General features: G+C 50.1%; 2 protein-coding genes across 2 annotated transcripts; both read right to left on the bottom strand.

The window, feature by feature from the left end:
- Window positions 1–2,514: 2,514 nt before the first annotated feature.
- LOC142364040 (polycystin family receptor for egg jelly-like) lies at window positions 2,515–12,701 on the bottom strand. The gene has a single exon (XM_075442310.1). The coding sequence runs from the start codon at window positions 10,581–10,583 to the stop codon at window positions 2,619–2,621; it is 7,965 nt and encodes a 2,654-aa protein (XP_075298425.1). The 5' UTR covers window positions 10,584–12,701; the 3' UTR covers window positions 2,515–2,618.
- Window positions 12,702–12,788: 87 nt separating this feature from the next.
- On the bottom strand, window positions 12,789–22,982 carry LOC142364039 (polycystin family receptor for egg jelly-like). Its single transcript, XM_075442300.1, has one exon. It carries the CDS (start codon window positions 20,848–20,850, stop codon window positions 12,886–12,888), a length of 7,965 nt encoding a protein of 2,654 aa, XP_075298415.1. The 5' UTR covers window positions 20,851–22,982; the 3' UTR covers window positions 12,789–12,885.
- Window positions 22,983–23,030: the final 48 nt, after the last annotated feature.

The raw sequence follows: 23,030 nt of genomic DNA, 5'->3' as shown, positions 1-23,030 counted from the left end.
ATGACAGGCACTCCTTAGCACGGCCAACTGCAGTACCTTGTCAAGTTACCGTTTCAATTGTGCAGCTTTTAATTGGAGGTTGTCTTCCAAAGCTGAGTGCGTGTGAGTGTGTAATAAAAAGGTTTTAGTGCTCTTAGTTATGTCACTGCTGCAAAGCTAAGGTTCCCACCTCTTGCATGCAGGAGCTTCTAGCACAGAGCATTACAGTGACCTGAAATATGCTTACTTTATGTCAGAGACTGTATTGTTTGCTTCAGGGTATTAAGGGAGTGCATTTATTAATAATTTGGCAATCTGCTTGGGAAAGACTAAGGCCTTATTCTTCCTGGGAGCCCCAGGCAAAATATTACAGAAGGCAGTTGGGTGTCTGTCTGCACAGGGCACCCTGCAAGGCGGGCTCATTCTCGGACTTAAACCAAACTTGGATTCTGTAGTAATATGGAGTACAAGACATATTTAAAAGGTATTCTGCTATCTGTCTACATATGTACACACATATGTGTGCGCCTGTCAGTGTATTCCCTTTTCCTCTTCCCCTCTACTCAACCAAAAAACGGTATGTTAGGAAAGATCAAGCGTCTTAACACGGCTGGTCACCTTGTCAACAAGCCTCCTAGTGTACACAGACTGGAACGCCTTCTCAAAGCTCCCCTCGCAAGATTCACAGTCTTAATGTGGTCATCAACAGTGCGGAGACCTGGCCATTGCACAAGCCCTCGTGTCTGGCATGTTTCCTGCAGCACTGCACTTAGGACATGTGAGTAGACCAGAAAGTAAGCCAATAAAGACAGTGTGTAAAGCTATTTCTTAGGTGCATGTACAGAATTGTTATTCCTCAGCATTGTTCTTTTCCTTTTTGAATCTCAACAATCCAAATAACGCTGAGACGATAACACTGAGCTTGGATAACCTAAAGATTAATGTTCAGCTTCGATTCAGACTCTTTATGAATGTACCTGATCAAAGGCAGGCCGTTGCTCTGCTGAGTAGAAGAGGGAAAACCAGTAGCACCATGGGATTGGAATGATAAAAATACAGCTGCCCAAGTGTAATCGATGGCCTTGCTGGACTTGTCCAATGCAAGACAAAAGACAAACGGACTGAGGCATCAAGAGCCCAAGAGCTAACAAAAGAAGTAAATAACTGGTGCTTATCTTATCAGACAAAAGTAAGGGGGGATAGCCCATCACTGTAAACTCAGTGATCTGTGTGGCGCCGCGGAGGCTGCGCAGCCAGAGATTGCTTCAGAGATTGCTTTGGACAAAGCACAGATGGCCCCCGAATGCACATACCAAGATGCCCGCGCCGAAGGCGTGCCACACTGCTGAGTCCCGCTTCTGAGGACACGACATTCCATGCCAAGAGCCAATCAATACACAATAATTGACTTGGGGGGGGAAGGGAAGGCCGCAGCCTGGCTGAAGCCAGAGCCCCCCGCTTTCTGCCCGCCCACACGGCGCGGCACCCACCCACGCCGGGCATCGGTCTGCGGGTGGTGAGTGACCGCTTTTGCATTGCTTGTGGGTTTGGGCCTTCTCCCCCTTCGCTGCTTAAACTGTGCTGCTCTCAACCCAGGAGCATTTTTCTCACTTCTGCCCTTCAGTTCTCGGGGTAATCCCCGGTACCAATACAGGCTGGGGGATGAAAGGATCGAGAGCAGCTCTGCTGAGAGGGACTTGGGGGTACTGATAGACGAAAGGCTGGACATGAGCCGGCAATGTGCGCTGGCAGCCCAGAGGGCCAACCGAGTCCTGGGCTGCATCAGGAGAAGCGTGGCCAGCAGGTTGAGAGAGGTGATTCTGCCCCTGTACTCTGCTCTGGTGAGACCCCGCCTGGAGTACTGCGTTCAGCTCTGGAGCCCTCAGCACAAGAAGGACATGGAACTGTTGGAGCGGGTCCAAAGGAGGGCTACAAAAATGATCCGAGGGCTGGAGCACCTCTCCTATGAGGACAGGCTGAGAGAGTTGGGCTTGTTCAGCCTGGAGAAGAGAAGGCTGCAGGGAGACCTGATTGCAGCATTTCAGTACTTGAGAGGAGCCCTATAGGAAAGATGGGGACAATCTTTTCAGTAGAGACAGCAGCGACAGGACGAGGGGTAATGGTTTTAAAGTAAAACAGGGTAGGTTTAGGCTAGATATAAGGAAGAAATTCTTTACAATGAGGGTGGTGAAACACTGGAACGGGTTGCCCAGAGAGGTAGTGGGGGCCCCATCCCTGGAAACATTCCAGACCAGGCTGGACGGGGCTCTGAGCAACCTGATCTAGTTAGCGGTGTCCCTGCTTGCTGTGGGGGGGTCGGACTAGATGACCTCTAGGGGTCCCTTCCAACCCAAAACTTTCTGTGATTCTGTGATTCTATGGTTCTCTTCCCATGCTGCCAGAGTGGGGGTGAGCAGGCACCTGGGTGGGGGCTGAGCTGCCAGCTGGGGTCAGCCCACCACACCGTGACAAGTACCACCGAAACTGATGCCAAAGAGTCTGGAAAAAAATCTACGCACAATCACTAATAAGGAGTTGAACGTTAAAGCATTCTTAAAAGCAAAACATTTATTTACAAACATTTACTTAAAATGCAGATACTGCAGAGTAAAAGGTAGTCTTAAATACAGAATCCTTGCTTATATGACAAGATCAACCATTTTTTCCCCATCTGTTTTTCTCTTCTTCAGTCCTAAATGTCGCTGATGTCTTCTCTCAGACTGCCCATAGAGTGGAATGTCAAAATGGGCAGGCTCCCTGGTTTTGGGTGTTTTACAGATCAGAAAATAAAATATCTTTCTGAGCCTTTGCAATACAAAAGTAACCACTTGTGCTTCATCAGATGGTTCTTCATAGACGGGTTGTTTCATATCTCCATAGGCAGACAGAATGATAGCTAGGAAGAGATTGATCAGGACACAGATCATCACCAACACGAAAGCGGTTAGGAACAGACAACCCAGCAACCTGTTGGATGAAAACGTGGTGTCTCTGAAAGCTGAGACACAGTAAGAGAATACGGTCTGAACTGAGTGAATCATGTTGTTGTAATTCCATTCGTGCTGCCCAAACACAAGGTAGCCAAAAGCCATAAACACAAAGGAGCACACCAGCACCACGAGGGCCATTGAGGAGATTCCGGGAAGGGCTGCCAAGATCGATCTTTGTGCCAGGCGCACGTTGTAAAAGAACTGAGAATATTTCAGAGTTTTCAAAACGACAAAAAATGCTAAAAAGCCCATAGTAATCCTTAAAATCTGATCTAAATGAGAAACTGCATGAAAATGAATGAAATCATTTGGATGAAGTAAGTAAAACTTCACTATATCTGCTCCTAACTTAAACTTTATGACCTTTAAAAAAACAAAAAGGAGGAATACTATTTTTAAGCCTAAGTTGTTTATATTGGAAATGTTTTTAATATAATCTTTCTTTTCTTGGCCTATGGTGTGAAGCTCATCTGCAACGTAAATGAACAGAAAGGCAAGCACAACTACGAACATCAACATTTGAGCTTTGGTTTGCTGCTGAAAAATGGGGAGTGCGAAAGAGTGTGCTGACAAACTTGGTTTTATGATCCCAAAATGAGACATTTCAAATATGACCGAAATGGTGCAGAAGAGACCTACATCTGCGTTAAATGTAGTTAGTTCAATGATCACAGCCCACGTTTTTTCATCAAGCCAGTTGCTCTGTTGTAGAGCATCCAGCCTGGTCGTTGAGTTGTGTCTTCCTTCTTCAGGGAAAAAGTAAAATGTGTATCCTGCTGGTCCGTATGTGTGCAAATCTCCGTATGAATAATACATCCACAGAGTGCTGTTCCGCTGGTAGGTGAACCCATCATAACCGCTGGCATCCTTGGGAGCAGACTGGTTGGCCACCTTTGTCCAAGCGCCAGCATAGTCACCTTTCTCTGGGATGTCGCTACCGTATTTGTGAAGACAGTGGCTTTTACTGATCACAGAATTATTTCCAAAGCTGTGAGGACGGAAACAGTTTTTCACAGTACCTTTAGCCCGCACTTGCCTCATCCTAGGCAAACCGATGATTTTGGACCAGCTCTCGGAAAGAAAGGTTGGCTGAATGTCATTGTGGATCAAAGGCAAGAACGAGTCTTTCACCCACACGTAGACATGTTCTGGCTTATCTACACTGGAGAGTTGTGGAGACAGTTGGTTATGGATGAATCGGTTGTAGTGGAAACTGTTGGCGTTCTCAGTGGAATAGGCAAAATATAATAGCAGCGTTAAAAAGACAAGGTGACTGGTGAAACTTTTTATGAAAGTAAATGCCTTCACTTTAAGTTTTGCCCTTTTCAGCATGTTTGCAATTTCATCAGCTGCTAAAGGCTTATATTGCTTAGTGCCTCTGACTTTAGCAAGTTTCAAGTGCACCTCTTGCATCTCATCAGCACTCATCATTTCTTTAGCAAACTTGCTCTCAGAATACTTTCCCCGAGTTAACCACGTGATGTTTTCACAGTATTTTGGATGAATTGTACTCACAGCTGAGAAAAAACTGGTTTTTAGAACGGAAAGGAGACACACGTTCTCAATGAAGGAGATTGCAGATGCCAAAAGCCACTCTAGCGACGTCTGATAGCCGTAAGACAAACCATATAACACAATGAAAAATGATGATACCCCGGTTACAGCTATAACTAGTGCCCACGAGAGATAGGCACACCACCAACAGAAAGCTGTGTGCGGTCTCTTGTGAAAGCGCATGGAGGTAATGCTCAGTGGTTTCCTTTCTTTCTGAAAGTTGCCCCCTTCTTCTGCATAATTATTACTAAAATCGGAATTTGATGGTGGCCTGGTCTGGCAGACCTTAGGCGTTGGAGGGGAATTTGCAATGATCGTCTGCTCTTCTGTTTCAATCACATTTGCGTCTCTTTCAGAAACTGTGCAATTACTCCAGGTTTGGGGAGCTCCTCCCTTGCTTCCCATCTTTCTGGAATGTGGTGGGCTCTGTGAGTGGCTGCTGGCGCCAGGAAGATTCCCCAAGGGACTAATATTTCTCGATTGTGGTGAAGTTTCTGAAAGGTACAATTTTTGCAAACGTTCCTTCCAGTTTTTAAGATACCCAGACAGGAGGGGTGAATTTGCCTTTGGGTCTGTCTGAGCCACACCACGAGGAGAAGGTCTCTTCGAGGAATACTTAAATAAGGCAATTATCATCATTTCCACAGGTTGGGTAAGCAAAGCACATTCAATTCCTACTGTTATTGATCTCAGATACCTCAAGTGTATTGGAGCTTCTTCACTCTTGTCAGCATTAAAGAACATAATGTTAACTAGCAAGTTTAATAACAGTATTGCTAAACAAGAAGACAACCTTTGGAGCCTGCTGAAAGTGCCCATGAGACCATGAGCAAAAATCGAGAGCCACAGATGGCCCTGTATCAGGCTGTTGGCAAAATTAATCAAAAAATAGTCAGTTTTGGGCAGAGGTGTCTTGGGGTTTGTGACAGAAAATGTCCTTTCTAGTAAGTGATCGCCCTTGTCAAGAGAAAGCCATTTCCTGCATATAAAGAACCAGGTCTTCCCGGTGGACATATTCTCAACTTTGGCTCTGCTTAAGTACCAGCTTGGAGATGGGCCCCTGTTGTTGTGCCAGACCCTGAAGGAGCAAATGTCTCCCAAGTCTTTTTTAGCAGTTAACAGAAAGCAATCAGTGCTTCCTCGTTGGAAAGACAGAAAATGTGGGTCCCGTAAACAATGGACATCACTTGTGCCGTTCTGGCCAATGAGCTGAAGAAAGACATCTGCTTTGGTTCCAGCTCCCCAGCGACTGCCTGTGTATAAAGTGACCAAAAAGCTCACTTTATCAAAGGGGTCGTTGTCTGCCAGAACTATAATCTTGTCTTGTCTTTCCCTGTCAGCCCTGTCTTTTCTCATGACCCAGAGGGCCAAAAGAAAGTAGACGGCAAAAATAAAGATGACTGCTAAGAGGGTGACTGGGTTTTTAGATACGTCTGCTATCAGGGTTTTTCCTAGATCTACTGTGTTGGGGGTAACTATTACCTTGGCTGCCAGGAACCTGATGCTGAATGAGGATGCATTTGACCCAGTGTGGACTGACAGACTTCTGCGACTCCGCTTCATATTGCAGACACAGTGTACCCTCTGCCAGTCGGTCAGGGAGCCAAGCCTGCAGGTGTCTTCTCTCCACAGGCTTTGAACGCCATCCAGAAATAAGCACTGATCACTAAAAATGTGTATCGTCACCAGTCTCTGCGTTTGATACCTTACGACATAGGGTGCCAGCAAGACGATGGAGATGTTATGTGTGTCTGTATCGCTTCCTTGAGCTGTGGCTGTCAGCAGTGACTCTGGGAGGCAGATGATATAGGGAGCCTTAATGTTACAGTCAGCGCTAGCTGTCGTGTTTTTGCTTGCAACTGTTGGCATGTTGTGAAAAGCAGCAAACGAGGCTATGGGATGAGCACGAGTGACGTTGGCACCTGTAAATACTAGCACCTCGAAAGCAACTTTTAATTTCGTCAGGATCTGGATGTATATGCTCTTGGTATTTCTGTTGACTTCAAAACTAAATCCTCCAGTTGTGTAAGCTTGTGTTTTATCGGGTCCCATTGCCAACTGAAAAGTTGAAGGCTCCTTGTCTTTCCTAGCAATAGTAATTTCTACTCCTTCAGGCGCGATCCCTAGGAGATCGCCATTAGCCTTTGTCTCTGACATTTTGAACCCCAAGATCATTGTTGCAATTTCTGATGTGTAACCTAACCAGGGGAAGGGGTTCTCATCAAACTCATAAAGGGCAGTGGAAATCACAGCATCATCGGGTGATCCTGAATAATCTCCCTTTTTCAGTGATGGATAAAAGCAATTCCTGCAGGCGTTTCTGGTAGAGAAAGAATTTGTAAGGTTCCAGGTTTCATCTTTCTTCAGAGTGATATTCCAGTGTTTTGTTTCCAGTAGAGTTTCTGTTTCTCCAGGGACTTTGCCCTGGAAAACTATCTCCGTTAAATTTTCCATGATGGAGAAGACTTGTTTAACTCCGCTTACATTGATGTTCCTGCGATGCAGAAGAGCGGCTCTCAGGATGTTGGACAAGCATCTTAGTATTCCACTGGTCTGAATTTCTGCCTGCTCGGACCAATGGCTCTCATTCCTCTGGACCTTCAGCACTCCCGTTACTTCTGTCAGCTTCTCAATGGCAAGGTCTTGTGATGTAACGTTCACTTCGTCAGCTTCCTCTGTGACTTGAGAAAGAGAAGCAACTACTTGGTTGATTTCCATCATGCTCTCAACTGAAATATTCAGGGCTGTTCTAATCAGGCTTTCCCGAAACTGAGCCTTAGGGAGCTGGAGAGTTGGTGGGCCTTTGATGTAGTTTAAGACCGAGGCTGCCAGGTAAGCCAAATAGCCCGCGCTAAGATAATCTCCAGTCTGGAGATAAGATGTCATCGGTGCGCTTAAACCGTTCACGGAGGCCACCAGTTCATGAAACACAACAGCTAGCCGTCGACTGTTAAGTGGGTTCTGTACGTGGGCCTGTAAAGTCACTTGGGTAAACGCCCCAAGGGAATTGTGGACTTGAACGTAAAGTGTCAGGGCGTACTTCTGAGAGGGCACTCCAACTGGGAGAAAAGAGGGAGGAGTTTTAGGCCGATAACCAAAGTACAGGATTGTGCCAAATGTATTTTCCTCGACGGAAGTTACTTTGGTGGTTTTGGGTACATTGGAAGCTACTATCACTTTGTATGTCAGAGGTGAATTGCTGTCAGAAAATCCACTGCACTGAACAACAAATTTCGTCAGAAAGGCTGTACCCCAGCGTGGGCTGATGGTACATTCGCCAGCCGTCGGAGGAGAATTGACCTGAAACGCGTGTCTGTAGATTGAGGACCTACCATCCCAGGTCGTTACTTTCAACAGAAGTACGTAGGATCGATGTGCAGTCTTTGTGAAAGTCAGAGCATGTATAGACAGGTAAGCCCCAGACCTGCCCGTTGACGTTCTGGCAGACCAGTCAAAGCTAATTTCTGTAGAGTTTTGTGAAAGAAGGGACCAGTAGTAGGCTGGCTGGCTGGTTGTTCTGCAGTTTAGGCATTTTCCAGACAAGGCAAATCTCTCCGTTGGAATTAGAGTGCTACCACAGTTTTCAAGGCACATCACGTCCAGAAGGAGTGGGGAGCCGGGCCGCACCTCTACAGTTTGGTCGGCGTAACTCCTCCTGGTGTCCTTTTCAATCACGAGACGGAAGTAGTATACGGTGTTTCCTGGGAGCGATTCTGGTGGCACTGCTTGAACTGGACCCGAGGATGTTAACCATTTCAAATCCCGCTGGGCTGGATGGCACCTGTTCCCTGGACTGAGTTTCATGTTCTTATAGTCTGACACCTCTTTAGTGCAGTACCAAGTGAATGTGATTCCCTTCAGTCCTTCCTGTGAATCGGGATCACTGGATGCAGAGCCATCCAGAGTCCAGTTATCAGAAAAACCCACTGTGCGGAACGTGCCTCCTGCAATGTCTGCCTCGAGATCGCTTCTCTCGATCTGAATATAAACTTGATCTGAGCCCCTGAGCACTGTTGTGGTCCGAATCGGGGTTACCTCGACAGTGAAATAAAACAGGTACAGCCCATAATCTAGAGTAAAACTGGGAACAGTTAGGCGGATCATATCGACGCCGTACATCGCAGAAGAGTTTATCGGTTGTGTCCAGTTGGGAACCGTGGTCGTGTCCGGAACGGAATAGATTCGCCACAAGGGCTTGATGAATATACCGACTTTGCAGTCTACTACCAGTCTGACAAAGAGGTAAAAAGATGTCGCCCTCTTCTGGCGCAGGACAGAGGCGTGGAGAACGGGTTTCTGAATCTGCACGGTTTGTATGTGGCAGGCTTGTTGGTGGCAAGCCACCGGCGCTTCCACGGTTTTGGCAGCGTAGTTGTTGACTCTGACTCCCAAAAGAGCCGGAGTATGTGCACTTGTGGTACAGTCCACTTTTGCCGCAAACCCCGTGTATTTGTCCGGATCAAAGGGTAAAGCGGAGCGACGGACCAAACGTGTGGCGTTTCTGACGTGATCGTTGTATGTGTACGTGCTGTTCTGGAGAAGGTGGTCTCTGCGCGCTCCAAAAAGCTGCAGGTGGAAGGTCCACTCGCACTGTAGCATCGGGTGTTGTGCAGGGATAAACCACACTAAATAAGTAAAGCTCTGTGGCAAAGAAGGACGGCCGCTGCTGAAAACGTGGACTTCAAGGTCTCTTTCTGACAGGGGCCTAAACAAAGCCCTCTTCTGGTTCGTATAAAGGTGCATGTTGAACTTGTACCACTGGAAGGCCACCAGCTCTATGGAGAGTAAGTAGGAGAGCTCCTTGTGTTGGTAGAACACAGTGTGCGTGTTAGGGCCGTCCGCGGAAAGAGGGCTGTTGTTTTCTCTGGTCGCGTAAAATGTTCCGTGGTGGTACCTGACAATGTGAGTGCTCAAGGTGGTCTTCCCCAGCGGAAGGTTGACACGGGTGGGAGCTTCTTGGCCTGCGGTTAGGCTCAGGGTACCGTTGCGTAGATGCAGATCTCCCGTCAGTTCCTCGAACCTCTCTCCGTCAACGTGGAAATACATGCTGGCCACCGCCACCTCACCTGGGCTCTGAGTTACGGGAACGGCACAGAAGTTGCTCTGCAGAGTAAAGGAACCGTAGGAGCGGAGCCAACCTCCTACGGCCTGCGTGTCCACCAGCCTGTAGGCCAGCGTCCTCGGCGTGAGGGGCTGAAGCCTCCAGGAGAGGCTGAGGGGCTGCCGAGCGACGCTGAGGAGCCTGGAGCGGACGCTGAGGAGCCGCAGCGGGCCGGGCTGCACCTGGAGAGAGAGGCTGAGGTTCAGCTGAGGCACCTGCTCGACGCTGACCGAGGCGACGTGGAGCCCGTGGTGGCCGTAGCGGACGGTCAGGCGGTAGCTGTGGTAGGCGGCGCAGGTCCGTCGCAGCTCGGCCGTTGGGTAGGCGGCGGGCGGCGGCGGGGCTCGGTGCTGGCTGCTGGGCAGGCGGAGGGCTGCGGGGCTGCCCCCCGGGCTGCTGAAGCGGTACTGCCAACCTTCGCTCCTCAGCCGGGAGCACCAACCCAGCTCTACCGGCTGCCTGGCCCGGAGCGGCTGCGCCTGAGGCCAGAGCACGAAGAGCCGGGCGTCCTGCGCCGATACCTCGACGGTCGCGTTGCGGTGGGAGCAGCCGGGCACGGGGCAGGAGGTGGAGGAGCACCGCACCGTGAGGAGGACGGAGGCCGCGGGCGATGGGGGGAGGCCCGTCGGTACCGCGACTTGGCCCGACCAGCGCGACGTGTCGGTCACCCAGGACGAGCCGAAGTACCAGGAGCAGCGCGGTGGGGACAGCGGCCCCGCTTCCCTCCCCGCCTCTGCTCGGGCTCCCGGTGTGGGCCGGTAGCGCAGCATCACGGTGCCGCTCCACAGGCACGAAACCCGGCGCTTGCTGTCCCACCGTTGGGAGACCCGTGCCTCGGGGTCCCGGCAGGTGACCCGCAGCGGCGGCGGCTGGAGGCGGGCAGCGGGGGCCCCCGAGCCTCGGGGGCAGGAGCCGAGCAGCTGGAGGAGGAGGAGGAGGTGGAGAAGGAGCGCGGCCATCGCGGGGCGAGGGGAAGGAGCGGAGGGCTCAGGATGCAGCCCCTGGAGCGGCGGCCGGCGGTTGGGCAGTTGGTGCCGCAGGAGGTCGTCAAGGAGACCGGCGCCCGCTCACAATCACGGAACTTCGATCACGGAACGTTCGGGTTCGGAGGGGACCTCAGCGGGTCAGCTGGTCCAACCCCGCACCCTCCTCCTCCACGCAGCCGGTCAGAAAGACACGCCTGGCGTCAGCGGCGGCAGCTCGGGTGCGGGCACACCCGGTGCCGCTGGGAACCAGCGTCTCACGGCCGCTGACCGACGCGACGGGCACCGGGCGGCAGCACCGCGACGCGTCCCGGCAGCACCGGTGGCCCCGCCCCGCCGCCGGTGGCCCCGCCTCGCCGCCAAGGGAAAGGAGCGGAACATAAGTTTTCTTAGTTCATTGTACTGCCTCAAAGAAGCACAGTACAGCCTCCGGACACTGATAACTGCGTAGTAACTTGTCTTCATTTTTGCTTTGAACTCACAGCTAACAAAGGGACCAGTTCTGCACCGAGGAGAAGGAATTAAGACAACTGTAATTTTACACCACCTTTCTGGACCGCAGTCAGATTTCATAGCTTCAGGTTGCCTACCAGCTGCTGCTCCAATTCAGTCTTCTTCAGAGAGCTATCACAGCATTGCACAACTCCCCTCCCTGCTCACTTTCTACGTTAGCTATTGCAAATGGGGCGGCAGCCCTGTGCTGTGGATGCAAACCTAACAATCCGTGGATGTTTATATCCCCTTTAGCGAAGAAAAACCTACCGTTGGTATAGTACGATCTACTGAACCCTAAAGGTCTTGAAGTGCTATGTGATCCCCCTTGCACTTTCATGTGCTGAGAAAGTGGGAAACGGCACTCGTTGTGTTTGTGAGGCTGGACTGTGCTCATCTGTAAACTGAACACTTGAAGACGCTGATCATTTTCATTTAATACAAAGAGCTTTATCTGGGGAAATCAACAAGAATATACAATCAGCTTGCCTTAAAAATAGGCCGTTTGGGGTTTTGCTGTTCGGTCTTTAACGGGTCGCCAGGACTGGAACAAAAAGAAATGACTGAAGAAGCTTGTTTTGCTTGTTACTTACTGTACCAACGCACACTGATCTGCTACACAAACTGCAATGAGACCCAAGGATGAGGAATTTGTCCTTGTCAGGGGTGAAAGGATCCTTCATGACATAGCTTTCTTCCAAAATCCTGTAAGAGAATAAGTCCAGGTGTTTAAGGGTAGATTTCACAGTAGGGGAGAGTTGAAATGGGGAAACTGTGGAGGCTGAAAAGGTATCAGCCCTTTCGACTTGATTTCTTCGGCCCGGTGTTGTACACGAGGCAATGCAGCAGCTATACAGTGCTCTTCGGCTGGACATGAGCCGGCAATGTGCGCTGGCAGCCCAGAGGGCCAACCGTGTCCTGGGCTGCATCAGGAGAAGCGTGGCCAGCAGGTTGAGAGAGGTGATTCTGCCCCTCTACTCTGCTCTGGTGAGACCCCGCCTGGAGTACTGCGTTCAGCTCTGGAGCCCTCAGCACAAGAAGGACATGGAACTGTTGGAGCGGGTCCAAAGGAGGGCTACAAAAATGATCCGAGGGCTGGAGCACCTCTCCTATGAGGACAGGCTGAGAGAGTTGGGCTTGTTCAGCCTGGAGAAGAGAAGGCTGCAGGGAGACCTGATTGCAGCCTTTCAGTACTTAAAGGGAGCCTATAGGAAAGATGGGGACAATCTTTTTAGTAGAGACAGCAGCGACAGGACGAGGGCTAATGGTTTTAAAGTAAAACAGGGTAGGTTTAGGCTGGATATAAGGAAGAAATTCTTTACAATGAGGGTGGTGAAACACTGGAACGGGTTGCCCAGAGAGGTAGTGGAGGCCCCATCCCTGGAAACATTCCAGACCAGGCTGGACGGGGCTCTGAGCAACCTGATCTAGAGTTAGTGGTGTCCCTGCTTGCTGTGGGGGGGTTGGACTAGATGACCTCTAGGGGTCCCTTCCAACCCAAAACTTTCTGTGATTCTGTGATTCTATGATTCTCTTCCCATGCTGCCAGAGTGGGGGTGAGCAGGCACCTGGGTGGGGGCTGAGCTGCCAGCTGGGGTCAGCCCACCACACCGTGACAAGTACCACCGAAACTGATGCCAAAGAGTCTGGAAAAAAATCTGAGCACAATCACTAATAAGGAGTTGAACGTTAAAGCATTCTTAAAAGTAAAACATTTATTTACAAACATTTACTTAAAATGCAGATACTGCAGAGTAAAAGGTAGTCTTAAATACAGAATCCTTGCTTATATGACAAGATCAACCATTTTTTCCCCATCTGTTTTTCTCTTCTTCAGTCCTAAATGTCGCTGATGTCTTCTCTCAGACTGCCCATAGAGTGGAATGTCAAAATGGGCAGGCTCCCTGGTTTTGGGTGTTTTACAGATCAGAAAATAAAATATCTTTCTGAGCCTTTGCAATACAAAAGTAACCACTTGTGCTTCATCGGATGGTTCTTCATAGACGGGTTGTTTCATATCTCCATAGGCAGACAGAATAATAGCTAGGAAGAGATTGATCAGGACACAGATCATCACCAACACGAAAGAGGTTAGGAACAGACAACCCAGCAACCTGTTGGATGAAAACGTGGTGTCTCTGAAAGCTGAGACACAGTAAGAGAATACGGTCTGAACTGAGTGAATCATGTTGTTGTAATTCCATTCGTGCTGCCCAAACACAAGGTAGCCAAAAGCCATAAACACAAAGGAGCACACCAGCACCACGAGGGCCATTGAGGAGATTCCGGGAAGGGCTGCCAAGATCGATCTTTGTGCCAGGCGCACGTTGTAAAAGAACTGAGAATATTTCAGAGTTTTCAAAACGACAAAAAATGCTAAAAAGCCCATAGTAATCCTTAAAATCTGATCTAAATGAGAAACTGCATGAAAATGAATGAAATCATTTGGATGAAGTAAGTAAAACTTCACTACATCTGCTCCTAACTTAAACTTTATGACCTTTAAAAAAACAAAAAGGAGGAATACTATTTTTAAGCCTAAGTTGTTTATATTGGAAATGTTTTTAATATAATCTTTCTTTTCTTGGCCTATGGTGTGAAGCTCATCTGCAACGTAAATGAACAGAAAGGCAAGCACAACTACGAACATCAACATTTGAGCTTTGGTTTGCTGCTGAAAAATGGGGAGTGCGAAAGAGTGTGCTGACAAACTTGGTTTTACGATCCCAAAATGAGACATTTCAAATATGACCGAAATGGTGCAGAAGAGACCTACATCTGCGTTAAATGTAGTTAGTTCAATGATCACAGCCCACGTTTTTTCATCAAGCCAGTTGCTCTGTTGTAGAGCATCCAGCCTGGTCGTTGAGTTGTGTCTTCCTTCTTCAGGGAAAAAGTAAAACGTGTATCCTGCTGGTCCGTATGTGTGCAAATCTCCGTATGAATAATACATCCACAGAGTGCTGTTCCGCTGGTAGGTGAACCCATCATAACCGCTGGCATCCTTGGGAGCAGACTGGTTGGCCACCTTTGTCCAAGCGCCAGCATAGTCACCTTTCTCTGGGATGTCGCTACCGTATTTGTGAAGACAGTGGCTTTTACTGATCACAGAATTATTTCCAAAGCTGTGAGGACGGAAACAGTTTTTCACAGTACCCTTAGCCCGCACTTGCCTCATCCTAGGCAAACCGATGATTTTGGACCAGCTCTCGGAAAGAAAGGTTGGCTGAATGTCATTGTGGATCAAAGGCAAGAACGAGTCTTTCACCCACACGTAGACATGTTCTGGCTTATCTACACTGGAGAGTTGTGGAGACAGTTGGTTATGGATGAATCGGTTGTAGTGGAAACTGTTGGCGTTCTCAGTGGAATAGGCAAAATATAATAGCAGCGTTAAAAAGACAAGGTGACTGGTGAAACCTTTTATGAAAGTAAATGCCTTGACTTTAATTTTTGCCCTTTTCAGCATGTTTGCAATTTCATCAGCTGCTAAAGGCTTATATTGCTTAGTGCCTCTGACTTTAGCAAGTTTCAAGTGCACCTCTTGCATCTCATCAGCACTCATCATTTCTTTAGCAAACTTGCTCTCAGAATACTTTCCCTGAGTTAACCACGTGATGTTTTCACAGTATTTTGGATGAATTGTACTCACAGCTGAGAAAAAAATGGTTTTTAGAACGGAAAGGAGACACACGTTCTCAATGAAGGAGATTGCAGATGCCAAAAGCCACTCTAGCGACGTCTGATAGCCGTAAGACAAACCATATAACACAATGAAAAATGATGATACCCCGGTTACAGCTATAACTAGTGCCCACGAGAGATAGGCACACCACCAACAAAAAGCTGTGTGCGGTCTCTTGTGAAAGGGCATGGAGGTAATGCTCAGTGGTTTCCTTTCTTTCTGAAAGTTGCCCCCTTCTTCTGCATAATTATTACTAAAATCGGAATTTGATGGTGGCCTGGTCTGGCAGACCTTAGGCGTTGGAGGGGAATTTGCAATGATCGTCTGCTCTTCTGTTTCAATCACATTTGCGTCTCTTTCAGAAACTGTGCAATTACTCCAGGTTTGGGGAGCTCCTCCCTTGCTTCCCATCTTTCTGGAATGTGGTGGGCTCTGTGAGTGGCTGCTGGCGCCAGGAAGATTCCCCGAGGGACTAATATTTCTCGATTGTGGTGAAGTTTCTGAAAGGTACAATTTTTGCAAACGTTCCTTCCAGTTTTTAAGATACCCAGACAGGAGGGGTGAATTTGCCTTTGGGTCTGTCTGAGCCACACCACGAGGAGAAGGTCTCTTCGAGGAATACTTAAATAAGGCAATTATCATCATTTCCACAGGTTGGGTAAGCAAAGCACATTCAATTCCTACTGTTATTGATCTCAGATACCTCAAGTGTTTTGGAGCTTCTTCACTCTTGTCAGCATTAAAGAAGATTATGTTAACTAGCAAGTTTAATAATAGTATTGCTAAACAAGAAGACAACCTTTGGAGCCTGCTGAAAGTGCCCATGAGACCATGAGCAAAAATCGAGAGCCACAGATGGCCCTGTATCAGGCTGTTGGCAAAATTAATCAAAAAATAGTCAGTTTTGGGCAGAGGTGTCTTGGGGTTTGTGACAGCAAATGTCCTTTCTAGTAAGTGATCGCCCTTGTCAAGAGAAAGCCATTTCCTGCATATAAAGAACCAGGTCTTCCCGGTGGACATATTCTCAACTTTGGCTCTGCTTAAGAACCAGCTTGGAGATGGGCCCCTGTTGTTGTGCCAGACCCTGAAGGAGCAAATGTCTCCCAAGTCTTTTTTAGCAGTTAACAGAAAGCAATCAGTGCTTCCTCGTTGGAAAGACAGAAAATGTGGGTCCCGTAAACAATGGACATCACTTGTGCCGTTCTGGCCAATGAGCTGAAGAAAGACATCTGCTTTGGTTCCAGCTCCCCAGCGACTGCCTGTGTATAAAGTGACCAAAAAGCTCACTTTATCAAAGGGGTCGTTGTCTGCCAGAACTATAATCTTGTCTTGTCTTTCCCTGTCAGCCCTGTCTTTTCTCACGACCCAGAGGGCCAAAAGAAAGTAGACGGCAAAAATAAAGATGACTGCTAAGAGGGTGACTGGGTTTTTAGATACGTCTGCTATCAGGGTTTTTCCTAGATCTACTGTGTTGGGGGTAACTATTACCTTGGCTGCCAGGAACCTGATGCTGAATGAGGATGCATTTGACCCAGTGTGGACTGACAGACTTCTGCGACTCCGCTTCATATTGCAGACACAGTGTACCCTCTGCCAGTCGGTCAGGGAGCCAAGCCTGCAAGTGTCTTCTCTCCACAGGCTTTGAACGCCATCCAGAAATAAGCACTGATCACTAAAAATGTGTATCGTCACCAGTCTCTGCGTTTGATACCGTACGACATAGGGTGCCAGCAAGACGATGGAGATGTTACAAGTGTCTGTATCGCTTCCTTGAGCTGTGGCTGTCAGCAGTGACTCTGGGAGGCAGATGATATAGGGAGCCTTAATGTTACAGTCAGCGCTAGCTGTCGTGTTTTTGCTTGCAACTGTTGGCATGTTGTGAAAAGCAGCAAACGAGGCTATGGGATGAGCACGAGTGACGTTGGCACCTGTAAATACTAGCACCTCGAAAGCAACTTTTAATTTCGTCAGGATCTGGATGTATATGCTCTTGGTATTTCTGTTGACTTCAAAACTAAATCCTCCAGTTGTGTAAGCTTGTGTTTTATCGGGTCCCATTGCCAACTGAAAAGTTGAAGACTCCTTGTCTTTCCTAGCAATAGTAATTTCTGCTCCTTCAGGCGCGATCCCTAGGAGATCGCCATTAGCCTTTGTCTCTGACATTTTGAACCCCAAGATCATTGTTGCAATTTCTGATGTGTAACCTAACCAGGGGAAGGGGTTCTCATCAAACTCATAAAGGGCAGTGGAAATCACAGCATCATCGGGTGATCCTGAATAATCTCCCTTTTTCAGTGATGGATAAAAGCAATTCCTGCAGGCGTTTCTGGTAGAGAAAGAATTTGTAAGGTTCCAGGTTTCGTCTTTCTTCAGAGTGATATTCCAGTGTTTTGTTTCCAGTAGAGTTTCTGTTTCTCCAGGGACTTTGCCCTGGAAAACTATCTCCGTTAAATTTTCCATGATGGAGAAGACTTGTTTAACTCCGCTTACATTGATGTTCCTGCGATGCAGAAGAGCGGCTCTCAGGATGTTGGACAAGCATCTTAGTATTCCACTGGTCTGAATTTCTGCCTGCTCAGACCAATGGCTCTCATTCCTCTGGACCTTCAGCACTCCCGTTACTTCTGTCAGCTTCTCAATGGCAAGGTCTTGTGATGTAACGTTCACTTCGTCAGCTTCCTCTGTGACTTGAGAAAGAGAAGCAACTACTTGGTTGATTTCCATCATGCTCTCAACTGAAATATTCAGGGCTGTTCTAATCAGGCTTTCCCGAAACTGAGCCTTAGGGAGCTGGAGAGTTGGTGGGCCTTTGATGTAGTTCAAGACCGAGGCTGCTACGTAAGCCAAATAGCCCGCGCTAAGATAATCTCCAGTCTGGAGATAAGATGTCATCGGTGCGCTTAAACCGTTCACGGAGGCCACCAGTTCATGAAACACAACAGCTAGCGGTCGACTGTTAAGTGGGTTCTGTACGTGGGCCTGTAAAGTCACTTGGGTAAACGCCCCAAGGGAATTGTGGACTTGAACGTAAAGTGTCAGGGCGTACTTCTGAGAGGGCACTCCAACTGGGAGAAAAGAGGGAGGAGTTTTAGGCCGATAACCAAAGTACAGGATTGTGCCAAATGTATTTTCCTCGACGGAAGTTACTTTGGTGGTTTTGGGTACATTGGAAGCTACTATCACTTTGTATGTCAGAGGTGAATTGCTGTCAGAAAATCCACTGCACTGAACAACAAATTTCGTCAGAAAGGCTGTACCCCAGCGTGGGCTGATGGTACATTTGCCAGCCGTCGGAGGAGAATTGACCTGAAACGCGTGTCTGTAGATTGAGGACCTACCATCCCAGGTCGTTACTTTCAACAGAAGTACGTAGGATCGATGTGCAGTCTTTGTGAAAGTCAGAGCATGTATAGACAGGTAAGCCCCAGACCTGCCCGTTGACGTTCTGGCAGACCAGTCAAAGCTAATTTCTGTAGAGTTTTGTGAAAGAAGGGACCAGTAGTAGGCTGGCTGGCTGGTTGTTCTGCAGTTTAGGCATTTTCCAGACAAGGCAAATCTCTCCGTTGGAATTAGAGTGCTACCACAGTTTTCAAGGCACATCACGTCCAGAAGGAGTGGGGAGCCGGGCCGCACCTCTACAGTTTGGTCGGCGTAACTCCTCCTGGTGTCCTTTTGAATCACGAGACGGAAGTAGTATACGGTGTTTCCTGGGAGCGATTCTGGTGGCACTGCTTGAACTGGACCCGAGGATGTTAACCATTTCAAATCCCGCTGGGCTGGATGGCACCTGTTCCCTGGACTGAGTTTCATGTTCTTATAGTCTGACACCTCTTTAGTGCAGTACCAAGTGAATGTGATTCCCTTCAGTCCTTCCTGTGAATCGGGATCACTGGATGCAGAGCCATCCAGAGTCCAGTTATCAGAAAAACCCACTGTGCGGAACGTGCCTCCTGCAATGTCTGCCTCGAGATCGCTTCTCTCGATCTGAATATAAACTTGATCTGAGCCCCTGAGCACTGTTGTGGTCCGAATCGGGGTTACCTCGACAGTGAAATAAAACAGGTACAGCCCATAATCTAGAGTAAAACTGGGAACAGTTAGGCGGATCATATCGACGCCGTACATCGCAGAAGAGTTTATCGGTTGTGTCCAGTTGGGAACCGTGGTCGTGTCCGGAACGGAATAGATTCGCCACAAGGGCTTGATGAATATACCGACTTTGCAGTCTACTACCAGTCTGACAAAGAGGTAAAAAGATGTCGCCCTCTTCTGGCGCAGGACAGAGGCGTGGAGAACGGGTTTCTGAATCTGCACGGTTTGTATGTGGCAGGCTTGTTGGTGGCAAGCCACCGGCGCTTCCACGGTTTTGGCAGCGTAGTTGTTGACTCTGACTCCCAAAAGAGCCGGAGTATGTGCACTTGTGGTACAGTCCACTTTTGCCGCAAACCCCGTGTATTTGTCCGGATCAAAGGGTAAAGCGGAGCGACGGACCAAACGTGTGGCGTTTCTGACGTGATCGTTGTATGTGTACGTGCTGTTCTGGAGAAGGTGGTCTCTGCGCGCTCCAAAAAGCTGCAGGTGGAAGGTCCACTCGCACTGTAGCATCGGGTGTTGTGCAGGGATAAACCACACTAAATAAGTAAAGCTCTGTGGCAAAGAAGGACGGCCGCTGCTGAAAACGTGGACTTCAAGGTCTCTTTCTGACAGGGGCCTAAACAAAGCCCTCTTCTGGTTCGTATAAAGGTGCATGTTGAACTTGTACCACTGGAAGGCCACCAGCTCTATGGAGAGTAAGTAGGAGAGCTCCTTGTGTTGGTAGAACACAGTGTGCGTGTTAGGGCCGTCCGCGGAAAGAGGGCTGTTGTTTTCTCTGGTCGCGTAAAATGTTCCGTGGTGGTACCTGACAATGTGAGTGCTCAAGGTGGTCTTCCCCAGCGGAAGGTTGACACGGGTGGGAGCTTCTTGGCCTGCGGTTAGGCTCAGGGTACCGTTGCGTAGATGCAGATCTCCCGTCAGTTCCTCGAACCTCTCTCCGTCAACGTGGAAATACATGCTGGCCACCGCCACCTCACCTGGGCTCTGAGTTACGGGAACGGCACAGAAGTTGCTCTGCAGAGTAAAGGAACCGTAGGAGCGGAGCCAACCTCCTACGGCCTGCGTGTCCACCAGCCTGTAGGCCAGCGTCCTCGGCGTGAGGGGCTGAAGCCTCCAGGAGAGGCTGAGGGGCTGCCAAGCGACGCTGAGGAGCCTGGAGCGGACGCTGAGGAGCCGCAGCGGGCCGGGCTGCACCTGGAGAGAGAGGCTGAGGTTCAGCTGAGGCACCTGCTCGACGCTGACCGAGGCGACGTGGAGCCCGTGGTGGCCGTAGCGGACAGTCAGACGGTAGCTGTGGTAGGCGGCGCAGGTCCGTCGCAGCTCGGCCGTTGGGTAGGCGGCGGGCGGCGGCGGGGCTCGGTGCTGGCTGCTGGGCAGGCGGAGGGCTGCGGGGCTGCCCCCCGGGCTGCTGAAGCGGTACTGCCAACCTTCGCTCCTCAGCCGGGAGCACCAACCCAGCTCTACCGGCTGCCTGGCCCGGAGCGGCTGCGCCTGAGGCCAGAGCACGAAGAGCCGGGCGTCCTGCGCCGATACCTCGACGGTCGCGTTGCGGTGGGAGCAGCCGGGCACGGGGCAGGAGGTGGAGGAGCACCGCACCGTGAGGAGGACGGAGGCCGCGGGCGATGGGGGGAGGCCCGTCGGTACCGCGACTTGGCCCGACCAGCGCGACGTGTCGGTCACCCAGGACGAGCCGAAGTACCAGGAGCAGCGCGGTGGGGACAGCGGCCCCGCTTCCCTCCCCGCCTCTGCTCGGGCTCCTGGTGTGGGCCGGTAGCGCAGCATCACGGTGCCGCTCCACAGGCACGAAACCCGGCGCTTGCTGTCCCACCGTTGGGAGACCCGTGCCTCGGGGTCCCGGCAGGTGACCCGCAGCGGCGGCGGCTGGAGGCGGGCAGCGGGGGCCCCCGAGCCTCGGGGGCAGGAGCCGAGCAGCTGGAGGAGGAGGAGGAGGTGGAGAAGGAGCGCGGCCATCGCGGGGCGAGGGGAAGGAGCGGAGGGCTCAGGATGCAGCCCCTGGAGCGGCGGCCGGCGGTTGGGCAGTTGGTGCCGCAGGAGGTCGTCAAGGAGACCGGCGCCCGCTCACAATCACGGAACTTCGATCACGGAACGTTCGGGTTCGGAGGGGACCTCAGCGGGTCAGCTGGTCCAACCCCGCACCCTCCTCCTCCACGCAGCCGGTCAGAAAGACACGCCTGGCGTCAGCGGCGGCAGCTCGGGTGCGGGCACACCCGGTGCCGCTGGGAACCAGCGTCTCACGGCCGCTGACCGATGCGACGGGCACCGGGCGGCAGCACCGCGACGCGTCCCGGCAGCACCGGTGGCCCCGCCCCGCCGCCGGTGGCCCCGCCTCGCTGCCAAGGGAAAGGAGCGGAACATAAGTTTTCTTAGTTCATTGTACTGCCTCAAAGAAGCACAGTACAGCCTCCGGACACTGATAACTGCGTAGTAACTTGTCTTCATTTTTGCTTTGAACTCACAGCTAACAAAGGGACCAGTTCTGCACCGAGGAGAAGGAATTAAGACAACTGTAATTTTACACCACCTTTCTGGACCGCAGTCAGATTTCATAGCTTCAGGTTGCCTACCAGCTGCTGCTTCAATTCAGTCTTCTTCAGAGAGCTATCACAGCATTGCACAACTCCCCTCCCTGCTCACTTTCTACGTTAGCTATTGCAAATGGGGCGGCAGCCCTGTGCTGTGGATGCAAACCTAACAATCCGTGGATGTTTATATCCCCTTTAGCGAAGAAAAACCTACCGTTGGTATAGTACGATCTACTGAACCCTAAAGGTCTTGAAGTGCTATGTGATCCCCCTTGCACTTTCATGTGCTGAGAAAGTGGGAAACGGCACTCGTTGTGTTTGTGAGGCTGGACTGTGCTCATCTGTAAACTGAACACTTGAAGACGCTGATCATTTTCATTTAATACAAAGAGCTTTATCTGGGGAAATCAACAAGAATATACAATCAGCTTGCCTTAAAAATAGGCCGTTTGGGGTTTTGCTGTTCGGTCTTTAACGGGTCGCCAGGACTGGAACAAAAAGAAATGACTGAAGAAGCTTGTTTTGCTTGTTACTTACTGTACCAACGCACACTGATCTGCTACACAAACTGCAATGAGACCCAAGGATGAGGAATTTGTCCTTGTCAGGGGTGAAAGGATCCTTCATGACATAGCTTTCTTCCAAAATCCTGTAAGAGAATAAGTCCAGGTGTTTAAGGGTAGATTTCACAGTAGGGGAGAGTTGAAATGGGGAAACTGTGGAGGCTGAAAAGGTATCAGCCCTTTCGACTTGATTTCTTCGGCCCGGTGTTGTACACGAGGCAATGCAGCAGCTATACAGTGCTCTTCGGCTGGACATGAGCCGGCAATGTGCGCTGGCAGCCCAGAGGGCCAACCGTGTCCTGGGCTGCATCAGGAGAAGCGTGGCCAGCAGGTTGAGAGAGGTGATTCTGCCCCTCTACTCTGCTCTGGTGAGACCCCGCCTGGAGTACTGCGTTCAGCTCTGGAGCCCTCAGCACAAGAAGGACATGGAACTGTTGGAGCGGGTCCAAAGGAGGGCTACAAAAATGATCCGAGGGCTGGAGCACCTCTCCTACGAGGACAGGCTGAGAGAGTTGGGCTTGTTCAGCCTGGAGAAGAGAAGGCTGCAGGGAGACCTGATTGCAGCCTTTCAGTACTTAAAGGGAGCCTATAGGAAAGATGGGGACAATCTTTTTAGTAGAGACAGCAGCGACAGGACGAGGGGTAATGGTTTTAAAGTAAAACAGGGTAGGTTTAGGCTGGATATAAGGAAGAAATTCTTTACAATGAGGGTGGTGAAACACTGGAACGGGTTGCCCAGAGAGGTAGTGGAGGCCCCATCCCTGGAAACATTCCAGACCAGGCTGGACGGGGCTCTGAGCAACCTGATCTAGAGTTAGCGGTGTCCCTGCTTGCTGTGGGGGGGTCGGACTAGATGACCTCTAGGGGTCCCTTCCAACCCAAAACTTTCTGTGATTCTGTGATTCTATGATTCTCTTCCCATGCTGCCAGAGTGGGGGTAAGCAGGCACCTGGGTGGGGGCTGAGCTGCCAGCTGGGGTCAGCCCACCACACCGTGACAAGTACCACCGAAACTGATGCCAAAGAGTCTGGAAAAAAATCTGCGC

Source organism: Opisthocomus hoazin, chromosome 1 (assembly GCF_030867145.1).
Source record: "Opisthocomus hoazin isolate bOpiHoa1 chromosome 1, bOpiHoa1.hap1, whole genome shotgun sequence".
Classification (NCBI taxonomy): Eukaryota; Metazoa; Chordata; class Aves; order Opisthocomiformes; family Opisthocomidae; genus Opisthocomus; species Opisthocomus hoazin.
This window is presented reverse-complemented; position numbering and strand designations above follow the sequence as displayed.